The sequence below is a fragment of the Enhydra lutris genome, unplaced genomic scaffold (genome assembly GCF_002288905.1).
Source record: "Enhydra lutris kenyoni isolate GAN:26980312 unplaced genomic scaffold, ASM228890v2 scaffoldscaffold48, whole genome shotgun sequence".
Lineage (NCBI taxonomy): Eukaryota > Metazoa > Chordata > Mammalia > Carnivora > Mustelidae > Enhydra > Enhydra lutris.
Genome location: NW_019154132.1, coordinates 3018952 through 3030799, shown reverse-complemented (window position 1 = coordinate 3030799; position 11848 = coordinate 3018952). Strand labels below are relative to the sequence as shown.

Here is an 11848-nt window from a genome sequence, read left to right as displayed (position 1 = left end):
ATATATACGTGTATGCACTCAATATTATTACATTATCAGTCTCAAGAAGAAATGAAAGACAGGTAGTTGTTACCTTGAACCACCAAAGATCAACGTTGAGAACACCATGCTAAGTGAAAGAGGGGAGTCACAAAAGACTGTATCATATATGAATCTACCTACGGGAAATGCCCACAATAGGCAAACCCAGGCAGAATGGATTAATGGTTGCCAGGGGCTGGAGGAGGAGGGAATAGATAATAATCGCTAATGGGCACAGTGTTTCTTTTTTAGGTGATACAGTGTTCTGAAGTTAGGTGGTGGTGATAGTTGTACAACTATCTAGTATTAGTATACAACTAACTAATTGTATACTTTTTCTTTTAAAACAAGCGTATTTTAAGGTGTTTTTGTTTTTGTTTTTCAGAGAGAGAGAGCATTAGCGTGGGTGAGGAGCAGAAGGAGAGCGAGAAGAGGAGAGCCTGACTGGGGGCTGCATCCCAAGACCCTGAGATCATGACCTGAGCGCAAGGAAGGCAGACACTTAACCGACTGAGCCACCCAGATGTCCCTGAAATGTATACTTTTAAAGGGTGAATATTAGGGTGCATTAAGCGTATTTCCATAAAGCTGCTAATATTTTTTTCTTTTAAAGGGAGGCAGGGTCAGGTGAGTTCAGGGGTTAGCCCGTTAAGAGTATGTGCCTCGGTAATTACAGTTAGTTGCCTGGCTTGCCTCCCCCTAATTTATACTCACAGCCCTTCCTACTCTAACATGGGAGTCTGAGAGTAGAAAAGCCAGGACTTCTGCGTTCTTCGCGTCCTGCCTCTGCCCCCATCCCCGGTTTTTTCCTCCACTGATCGCCAGCGCAGCGGCCATAGCCGGATCACCCGCAGTTTGAAAGCCTTTGCTTTCTGAATCGGTTTCGGAGGCCACTGGCGGACCGCGGGCGCCTCCAGCCCTTTCAGTTGCAGGGTCCCCCTCGCGCGGCGGGGCCAGGGAGCGCCTGGGGGTTTGCCGAGCACCGCCCCCCGCCCCTGCGCCGCCCCTGCGTCACCCCCGCGCCGCCCCAGCAGAGGCGGAAGCCGAGAGGTGGTCTCGGGCCCTGGGGGCCGGCAGAGGCCTGCGGGTACCAGTCACCGGAGCGGAGACCTGCGGCGCGGCTGTAGAGGTCGGCTTGGGATCTGGCCAGGAGGGCGGCGGCGGGAGGAGCGGCGCGGTGCTGAAGGCGGCAAGTGGGGCGTTCTGGGGCCGGGCGGGGACGGCGGACCGGCAGCACCCCCGCGCTCCGGCCGGGAGACTGGACGCCAGGACGGGAGCGAAACCGAGCCGACCCGGTCCTCTCCCTGCTGACGCAGACAGAGACCGGCGCTCGGTGATGCAGCTCCTCGGTGGGTCCGGTGGCGCAGTTGCACGATGGCGCAATTGCTCGGTGGCACCGCCGCGGCTGCGCCCCTCTCCCTGCCGGTGCCTCTCGATCCCCGCTAGCCCCAGCCGCTGGCCCTCCGCGTAGGTCTTCTCTCCGCTCTTCCCACGCCTCTTCCCCGTCGCCCCGCTGCCCTGTAGCCACATTCCCACCCGCCCTTCTTCCCCACCCCTTCTCTCTCCTCGGGATCCGCGCAATGACGTCTCCCTACCTCTCCTCTTTCCTGCTAAAATCCCCAGTGTGCAGCGGGAATTCCAAGCACTTCTCAGCCACCCTAATCCTTTCAGGCATTCCACACAAATTCTTAGAGAACTTCCCGTTTCTCGAGCGCTCTTGCAGGCCCTCGCCCCGCAAAGCTTCCAGTCCAGGGGGATCACAGTGGGCCAAGCAGTAATTAGCGGGGGGAGGAAGGGGGTCGGGGGTTGGGCGAAGGGATCCCTGTCTAGGGCAGGCCTTGGGAAGTCTCTAGACGCCAGGATGTTCTAGTGCAGAGGAGGCTTGAGTGCCATTCATCAGCGTAGGGAGTACTGAGTTGGATAAACAGTGCTTTCAAAGGCCCAGGGGTGACTTGGAGGGAATGAAAGGCGGTCAGGGTGGGTAGAGGCGGAGGCTGGAGCCAGAGGTGGGCAGGTGGAGAGTAAGCCATGTAAACGAAGTAAGCTTAGCTTATTGTAAGGGCCCTGAGGTTTAAGAGGGTTGAAAGGCTCTGCTTTTCTATCGGAATGGAGTATGTGGGGCGGGGGAAGGGGAGGAGGGTGGCTCTGTTCTGAGGCGGCATTGGGGAAAGGGAGCAGGTGGTCTACACTCGGTGCAGGCTAGATAGAAATAGAGGGGTTCAAGAGCCATGTAGACAGCAGAAGGCAAGCCTTGGTGATGGGTGTGAGGGGATGAGGGCGGGAGAGGAGAAGTCTGGGAGGTCTCCCAGGGTGTGAGACCAGCATTTGCGAGTGTGAGGGTCTCTTTTCCACCCTCAGTTAATTCCCTAGAGAAGTGTGGCCTGGGGGGTGGGAGCGGTGTGTGGTCAGCAGACCTGCCTAGTCACATTTATGCTTCTGACCTCTGTAGCTATGCAGATTCCTGGCCCATTCTCAGTGGTTTTGCTCTTTCTTGGGCCCTTCTCTGTTCCTCCTGACCTCTCCATTCTGGTGTTCTCCGGGTCTGGGCTTCACCTCCTGGTGCACAGTTCACTATAGTGGCTTTTTCTGAGATTAAGGAGTAAAACTCCCAAATCCGTGTTTCTGAGTTAGCAAAAGAATTGTGGAACAAAAACATGCAGTGTCTTCATGTTTAGTTCTGAGGTCCGAGGGTCACGTGATGCTTAGCCACTAGCTAGCAATGGTGGGGCACTCTGAGTTGGGTTATGGGATATCTGGAGTTAACTGGCCATGGGGGTGCTGGTGAGGGCCGCTCAGCAGGAGAGCACATTGGCTGTCCCTTGGCAGCTGACCAGTCCTTGTAGATGAAAGGCCCTGGCCTCACAGCCAATTTCATACCCAGCTGTAGTCTCTCTCTTCACTTAGCAGCATCTCAGACATTTCTTAAGAATCAGCTAATAGATGGAGAGACTGTGATCTGTGGTTTAACAGAAACTCTCAGGAGTTCTCTCCATAAATGTATGGAAGAAGAGAGTATTATGGAGAAGACTGGGTTTCCCTGGTCTCTGGAGGCTGAGTGCTGTATGTCTGTGCCCGGGAACCAGTGCTCTTCATTTCCCCCAAGGCTCTCAGGCCAGTTTGATCTTCTGCCAGTGCGACACTTAGCTAATTATCTTAAAATTTGGACTTACTTTTTGGAGAGAGCAACAGGAAATGTGTTTTCCTCAACTTAAAATATTTATGAGCTTTTGGGGCGCCTGGGTGGCTCAGTGGGTTAAAGCCTCTGCCTTCAGCTCAGGTCATGATCCCGGGGTCCTGGGATCGAGCCCCGCATCGGGCTCTCTGCTCAGCAGGGAGCCTGCTTCCCCCTCTCTCTCTGCCTGCCTCTCTGCCTACTTGTGATCTCTGTCTGTCAAATAAATAAATAAAATCTTTTAAAAAAATTATGAGCTTTATTATTTAAAAAAAGTACAATTCCAAAATATGTGGAGGGTGTGTGTTGAAGCAGCCTTTCTCTTTATGCTCTGGTTCCAGACCCCGCATAATGGATGCTCTTTCTGAAGCAAATGACACCTTTGCCATCCAGCTTTTAAAGATACTATGTCAAGACAACCCTTCACACAATGTGTTTTATTCTCCTGTGAGCATCTCCTCTGCCCTCGCCATGGTCTTTCTGGGGGCAAAAGGAAACACTGCTGCCCAGATGGCCCAGGTAAGCCTGCGTCTCACCCAGCAGGTGGGACTGCCTTTTCCGTTGTTAGGGTCCATCGCCCAGCCTCGTACCTCAGGCTCCAGAACAGCCATAAAGCTGGATGGGAGGGGAGCCCAGTGTGTACACACACCTGTGCTTATTTCTGTCCAGTGGGGCTGCCTGGGGACCAAGACAAAAGGAGAAGGCTGGGAGTCTCCTTCACTGAGATTATTTTTCTCAACAGGTGCTTTCATTAAGCACAGAGAAAGACATTCACCAGAATTTCCAGTCACTTCTTGCTGAAGTGAACAAATGTGGCAGCCAGTACTTGCTCAGAATAGCCAACAGGCTCTTTGGAGAAAAGACTTGTGAATTCCTCTCGGTAAGTTGAGTCAGCAGAAGGATTAAAGTTGCAGTCAAAATATGGAGTCAGAAAGCAAGACCTGGGAGAGCTGAAAATGATGGTAAACATTTTTTAAAAGAAATCACAATTCCATAACTATGCCTTGAGTTATTTAAAATTGAATTCTCAAATTCATTTAGCTATTTTGGTTATTCATGGCTTAGTACTTACCTATTTATAAACTCTGATATTTTAGTACTTAGTAGACTAAGATATGACCATTTTTAAGAGATGTATACTCATTTTAATAAAATGTATGTAAGATTCCAATTTTCTTGGAAGTTAAACTTTTTTTTAGGAAGATAGCCATACTGAACGCTTTTCTCTCCAAAGACCTTTAAGGAATCCTGTCTTCGGTTCTACCATGCCGAGCTGGAGCAGCTTCCCTTTGCCAGTGCTGCAGAACAGTCCAGGAAACACATCAACACTTGGGTCTCCAAAAAGACTGAAGGTCAGAATCATATGTTATTATCTCCTCCTTCTTCCTTCTCCCCCCGCCTTCCCCTCTTTCCCCTGGTTCTCCTTCCCTCCCTCTTCTTCCCCTTGCTTTCCCTGCTGCTGTGATTGCACTAGTGTTTCAGATGGTCAGAGTCTGCTCACGGGCTGGGCCTCTTGGCATATTTCGACCTTGATGGACTCACAGTGGTTCTGATCAGATGCTCAGGGTTTTCAACCACAGAGACTTAATTTAGTCCATTCTCCTGGGACCAGAAAGACTGATACAAATGTCCAAAGAAACTCATAAGCCAGGTTTCTGGTTTAATAACTTACACTGAAATATACTTTCACTTAGCCTGTAATGTTCCCGTGTTGGGGGAACTCATCACCCCCATGGGAAGGAGGCTATTGGTTAAATCTTCTCTGAGACATACACTTGGGCTTCAAACTTCTCTGTGGACCTCCCTTACCACCACCTTTACCCTGACCATTAAGTTTACTTATTCTTAATTCTGTTGCAGCTTTCATGTCTTCTACGTACACTCCCTTACTTAGGTTTGATGAGCCTAGATTTGGTAGGCCAACGGCAGACGCTCTCTCAGGACTGATCAGTTCTACAGACTGAAATCATCTTTTGTTTGGCGTTGAGCCATATTCGTTTCTGTTTCACAGAGTGACGCATTCTGATCTTGGTGTGCACGTTCAGTGACGTTTGAACCATTGGGCACCCTCTGCACCAATTCCATTTAGTACCACTAGGAACACTCCTATTTCTGTCAATGCATCAGACAACAAAGAACAACAGATTGCCTTTCCTTAGAGAGTTAGCAGTTATTGCTACCATTTCTTCTTGGAATATTTGCCACTTACGGCATCTGGAGGCAGCAAATGACCAAAGATGCTCTTAGTTCATTGGAAAGGCATCTAGGGAAGAAGGGAGTATCTTTCACTTAAGCACCTCATCTTTTCCAGGAATGTCTGGTGTTTTGTTTAGAGGATCAAATAGTGAAATCTCTTCCACATGCTTCCAGAAGCTCCTCAAGGCACCCATGCTGCCCGTTTTCAGCTCTTTCCCCTCTGGCTGCCTCTGACATGTGGGCGTAGTTGTGGGATGTTAGCACTGGTTGTACCTTTGATGCATTAAACCAAACACTCTATTTTAGCACTTGAAATAACCCAAGTCCCTCCCAGCCCATCCCTGCTTGCCTTGTTATCCGACCTCGACCTCATGTCGTGTTTTCCTTTGAGTGATTTAGAAACATTTCACCATCATCGACCTTGTGGGTGTTCCCACAGCGCTGGTGACCTGACCATGAAAACCACTTGTATGTGTTGTTTCTTTCTGTACATCAATTGAAACTCAGCAAACTTGGAAACGAAAAGACTGTTGGGTTCTTGATTAATAACCAAGGATCAGCCAATAAGCCTTATCACAATTTATGCACCACACTTCTGTGAAAACCAACTGAATATATTCTCTACTTTTCCTGGAAGGTAAAATTCGAGAGGTGCTGCCAGGTAACTCAGTCAGTGCAAACACCAGGCTGGTTCTTGTCAGTGCCATCTACTTCAAAGGAAGGTGGGATGAACAGTTCAACAAAAGCTACACAAGGGAAATGCCTTTTAAAATAAACCAGGTGAGAGAAGCTTTCAAAAATTGTGCTAGTTTCATGAAGAAATTGATTGGAAAAAGTTAACTTTGTAAAGGCATAAATGATTGCTTAGAAATAATTTTGAAAGCACATTTCTGAATGAAATTTTAAAGAGGAGAGCACTGAGAAATAAAAATTATTTGCTGCCTCTGATTTTTTGCATTTTATTACTGCTCCTAATGCCTCTAATTTTGGCTGCATTCATTACTGCCACCTAGTTTTGGAAACTTCACATTTCCTCTAAGCCCAAGTTGCTTAGAAAAGCAGAAAGCAAAAAAACAAGTGCTAAGGAAGTGTGATATGTGTTTGTGTTAGGGGAGTGGAGAGAAGGGTGAATTTTCTTTAATCAGATAGCTGAAAATTTAAAATAAATATAGACTTGAATTATTTTTAATTAATCATTGTTAATCATTTATAATCATTTATAAGTTTTTAATATGTTAAAACTAACTGAAAAATATGTTAGTCTTAATATCAAAGTATAACTTCAGTTCAGGCAGGCATTAAAATAGCTTGCCAAATCTCCAAGCCCCTAAAAACATTGCATTTTAATGCAATTAGGAAACTTGTCCTGTACAGGTAAAACCTTTTTTGGAGGGGGCTGTAAGGTGTACTTTCCATAACCAGCCCTCTAGTTACAAAAGTGGGAGGGGAAGAACTTTTCTAGCAATGATTTTAGAAACTGTTTAGAAAACAGTTTAGAAACTGTTTTAATTTTTATAATAGCTGATCCACATCAAGTTTTAAAACTTTAATGAGTATAGTATGGCAGTTAACTTCTGCATGCATATACCTCCTATGTATTTTTAAAAAATCATTTCCAAAGATGGGGCAACTGGATTTAAATACAGGAGGAGAAATAGAAATCTTTCTACTTGCTGGCAGACTGCTTCCTGACGGGCTCTCTCCGTAAACCACCAGTCATACTGCTGTGAAACTCTTCAATCTCTTCCTCTTTACCATAAATACTTTTTTCCAGTTTAAGAGAAATGATTTTCTATTTCATTGTATTTGGTTCTATTGTTTCCTTAGATATATTTGCCAGGCATATTTAAAAACAATTTATTTATTTATTTGATATAGAGAGAGACAACTTGAGAGGGAACACGAGCAGGGGGGAGTGGGAGAGGGAGAAGCAGGATCCCCAATGAGCAGGGAGCCCAGTGTGGGGCTTGATCCCATGACCCTGGGATCATGACCTGAGCCAAAGGCAGATGCTTAACGACTGAGCCACCCAAGTGCTCCTTTGCTGGGCATATTTTACAGGAAGAAAATCTGATTTCCTCCTGTGGAAAATGCCGGGTGTCATGTTTTTTTTTGTTGAATAAAACATCTTTTTGCTGAGGCTAGAGCCGTACCCATTTGCCAGACAGAGATGCTCAGAACGATGATGGGAAAGAGTCAGACCTAGCATACGGACATTGTGTCCATCATGGGTGCTGGAAACACTCCTGGAGTCGATTATAGCTCTTTTGGAAAATTCTGTTGCCTCTTCCAAGAACCTGTTTTTAATTCCGTACTCATCTGTTCCTTCCCAACAGAAGGAACAAAGGCCAGTGCAGATGATGTTTCAGGAGGCTATGTTCAAGCTCGCCTATATTAAAGAGGTGCAGACCCAGGTCCTGGAGCTCCCCTACATGGGTAAGGAGTTGAGCATGATCGTTCTGCTCCCAGACGAGAACGTGGATCTAAGCTCGGTGAGAATCCGGGGGTGCCCTTTGCGCCCTTCCTGCTAGAACCCACTCTCCACTTTCAGTGTTAATGTTTACCTCTGAAGGCAGTGATGTGGGCAACCAGGCTGCAGAGCACGGTATCTGGGCACTCGAGCTCTGGAACCAAACTGTCGTGCAGGACCCACTTCTCCCCTTATTATCTGTGTGATCTCGCCAAATTCCTTACTTCTGTTTTCCCACCTCAAAAATGGGAATGGTGGTAACATCTGCCTGAGAGTTATTATGAGGATAAAGTGGGGGTGGTCCGAGTAACAAGCTTAGCACATTGTCTGGTACCTAATAAGCCCTGAATGAATGTGATCCGTTATTATTATCATAGTCGTTGTTGTTAGCATTATTTTATTTATTTTTTAAAGATTTTATTTGAGAGAGAGAGAGAGAATGCGAGCACACAAGAGCAGTTGGGTGGGGCAGAGGCGGAGGGAGAGGGAGAAGTAGACTCCCCACTGAGCAGGGAGCCTGATGTGGGGCTTGATCCCAGGACCCTGGGCTCCTGACCTGAGCCAAAGGCAGATGCTTAACCGACTGAGCCACCCAGGTACCCCTGTATTATATATATATATTTTTAAAGATTTTATTTATTTATTTGACAGACAGAGATCACAAGTAGGCAGAGAGGCAGGCAGGGAGAGAGGGGGAAGCAGGCTCCCTGCTGAGCAGAGAGTCCGATGCGGGGCTCGATCCCAGGACCCCAGGATCATGACCTGAGCCGAAGGCAGAGGCTTCAACCCACTGAGCCACCCAGGCGCCCCCCCTGTATTATATTTTAAATACCAAGAGCCTGAAACTCAGGAGAGCAGAGCCACAAACAGTCCCAAGCGGCACTCTCAACTCACTCTGCTTCCTTTCAGCGTGGATCCCCAGTGTGAGTCAACCACGGCCCAGCAGGTTCTAGGTGCAGGCGCTGAGGGGCACACACAGCACGCCCATTGTCCTCAGGGTCCTGTGGGATCAGAGCTGCAGGCATGGGCTTCTGTCTGTCCTTCCCACCTGACTGCACTTCTTCAGAATGTACATAGGATTGTGCCTCTGGCAAAAAGCTCCAGCAAGAGCCCTTTATTTTCCAGTCGTTTTTCTTACCAGCAATGCCTCATCTTCAAAAATAAGTACAGTTAAAAGAAAAGAAAAAAAGACAGTGAAAGTCAGCGGGGCATTGAGCGTTGTCAGGATGAACGATGTCTCACAGATAGTGTTCGGTTAGAAGAGGCGCAGCCCTGTTTCTGTGCCTCTGCGCTGCCTCAGGTGCTGGGCAGGGGAGCCGTGGCTGGAACAGCACAAGTCCGAGATCTCACAAATTTCCCGGCGCAGAAAGGTGCCCGTGGTCCTGTGTGACCGCCACCACCCATGTCAGAGAGGACGCGCATGTCCATATGTACAGAGGTATGAGTTTGAATGTCTAATTCTGGTCTTTCAGGTGGAAAAAAGTCTCACTTTGGAGAAATTCAGAGCGTGGACCCAGCCAGACCGGATGCAGAGCACGGAGGTGGAAGTTTCCCTTCCGAGATTTCAGCTGGAAGAGGATTATGACATGGCATCTGTGCTCCGGGGATTGGGAATGGTTGATGCCTTTCAGGAGGGCGCGGCTGACTTCTCAGCCATGTCAGGAGAGAAAGATCTGTTTCTGTCCCAGTTCCTACACAAGAGTTTTGTGGAGGTGAATGAGGAAGGCTCGGAGGCCGCGGCCGCATCAGCCATCGTGGCTGTGGAATGTTGTATGGACCCTGGCCCCACGTTCTGCGCCGACCACCCCTTCCTTTTCTTCATTAGGCACAACACAGCCAACACTATTCTGTTCTGTGGCAGGTTTTCCTCTCCGTAAGGGTGAGCATTTCCCTCTTTCTGTGTCCTCCTGTCCTGCGCCACAGCCCCGGGAAGATGGGCCCGTGAAGCCCAGTGCAAAGGGGAGGGCAGATTCCTCCTGCATCTCCGTCCCATGCTTGTCCACACCCAGCCGTCCCCATCCTGACCACTCGTCGGCCCTACTTAGTCAAGATCATGGGACAAGAGACCTTAATGATCCCCTGTAGTATTTAAAGTACACTCCGAATCCCATAGGATCGAATGTCAGGTTTCCCTAGATGGCCCCAGACTTATTCCCCCCTCATTCCATGTGTAATTCATTCTAGTGACACTGTTCTGCCTTGTACCTCAAATCCTGTTGGCAGACTTGCCTTAGCCTGTTTCAGTGGTAATAAATGCTGCTAGCTAGAACTACTGTTTTATAGTCTGCCTGATGCCTGGGCTTTTTAGAAAGCTGCTTTAATGCACATTTTATCTTCGGTTGACGTTCCATGTATCACCAAGCAGGTGGCAAAAAGGACCTCAGGCATTGGAGACAAAGGGGTGGAGTCATGATGTCTTTGACACCTGGTCTTTCCTACCAGAGTAGCCAGAGTAGCTTCTATGACAGCCAGCTTGGACAAGGTGATGTCCTTAAACTTATCCTGTGATCCCCTTGAAGGGATTCCCTTGAAGAGATCCCCTTGCCTGCTCGACTTTTGTTTTCTCCACCTCCAGCCCTAACAAAAATCCTGCGCAACTCTTAAAGTTCATTTCTGATGGCATCTTCCCCAGGAATATTTTCCTTTTCTGCATAAGCAGATGTGCATCTTTGAACTCTCAGCGCATACTGAGGGAGGGCAGTTCTCTTACGGCGGTTGCTTTATTTATTAATCATTTGTGTTCTCCAGCTAGAACTTAAATTCCTCAGGGGTTGGGACTGTATTTTACATGTCTATGTGCCATGTACAATACAGTGATAAGTAATTTGATCAGAGATGAGCTCTGTAATTTTTGAAGAAGTGTTTAGATATCAGTGACATTATTGGCGCCTTTTTTTTTTTTTAAAGATTTTATTCATTTGAAGAGAGAGAGCAGAGAGAGTGAGAGAGCGAGAGCATGAGCAGTGGGGAAGGGCAGAGGGAGAGGGAGAAGCAGGCTCCCCACTGAGCAAGGAGCCCAAAGTGGGGCTCGATCCCAGGACCCTGAGATCATGACCAAAGCCAAGGGTAGATGCTTAACTGTCTGAGCCACCCGGGTAGCCCTGTTGGGGTCTTCTTAAAGAATTTGTTATTGAGGTGAAATTCACATAGCATAAAATTAACCACTTTAAAGTGAACAAAGCAGTGGCCTTTAGTATATTAAAAATGTGCAACCACCACCTTTATCTAGTTCCAAAAAATGTTCATCACCCCAAAGGAAAACCCTGTGCAGTTACTCCCCCTTCTCTCCCATCCAACTCCTGGGAACTGCCATTCTGCTTCCTACCTCTATAGATATAACGACTCTGGATACTTCATAAGTGAGTTATATACTATATGACCTTTTGTTTCTGGTGTTTCCTCAGCAGGACACGTTTGTTCATGTTGTGGCGTGTACTTCACCTCTTTCCATGACTGAATAATATTTCACCGTAAAGCCGTAGCCCAGGATTTGTTCACCCACTCGTTCGTTGATGGACATTTGATTTGTTTCCATCTTTTGGCTATTGATGAGTAATCTTTCTACAAACGCGCATGTACACGTATTCGTTTGGGTAGCTGTTGTGTGAAGGTCCGATTTCTTCACATCCTTGTCAGCCCTTGTTATTTTCCACTCCTCTTTTTAAAACTATTATGGCCGCTCTAGTGGGTGGGAAGTGAAATGTCATTATATGATTTATTTGCATTTTCCTAATGACTAGTAGTGTTGAACATCTTTTCCTGTGCTTCCTGCCCATTTGAATATCTCCTTTGGAGATAAGTCTACTCAAGTCCTTTGTCCATTTTTTTCATCGGGGTGTCTTGTATATTTTTTCCCATTGTGTAAGTTATATTTTCCCTTTCTTGGTAGTGCCCTCTGATCCACAAAGGTTTTTAATTTCAGTGACATCCAGTTTATCTATTTTTTATCCATTTTTATCTATTTTTAATCCAGTTTATCTATTTTTTCT

The 11848-nt window shown here is 47.2% G+C and overlaps 1 protein-coding gene across 1 annotated transcript; it reads left to right on the top strand.

Moving 5' to 3' along the window:
• The first annotated feature begins 1319 nt into the window (after window positions 1-1319).
• Window positions 1320-10782, top strand: LOC111156691 (serpin family B member 9). The gene is made up of 7 exons (XM_022517720.1): window positions 1320-1370; window positions 3535-3712; window positions 3936-4073; window positions 4428-4545; window positions 6027-6169; window positions 7726-7881; window positions 9332-10782. Exons 2-7 carry the CDS (start codon window positions 3545-3547, stop codon window positions 9734-9736), a joined length of 1128 nt encoding a protein of 375 aa, XP_022373428.1. The 5' UTR covers window positions 1320-1370; window positions 3535-3544; the 3' UTR covers window positions 9737-10782.
• Window positions 10783-11848: the final 1066 nt, after the last annotated feature.

What these genes read in the sequence shown, in the direction of transcription:
- LOC111156691 (XM_022517720.1), top strand. Translation starts at nt 3,545, where the DNA reads ATGGATGCTCTTTCTGAAGCAAATGACACCTTTGCCATCCAGCTTTTA. An exon ending in GGTCTCCAAAAAGACTGAAG is followed by an intron (nt 4,546 to 6,026) that starts GTCAGAATCATA and finishes TTTTCCTGGAAG; the next exon opens with GTAAAATTCGAGAGGTGCTG. An exon ending in AGAACGTGGATCTAAGCTCG is followed by an intron (nt 7,882 to 9,331) that starts GTGAGAATCCGG and finishes CTGGTCTTTCAG; the next exon opens with GTGGAAAAAAGTCTCACTTT.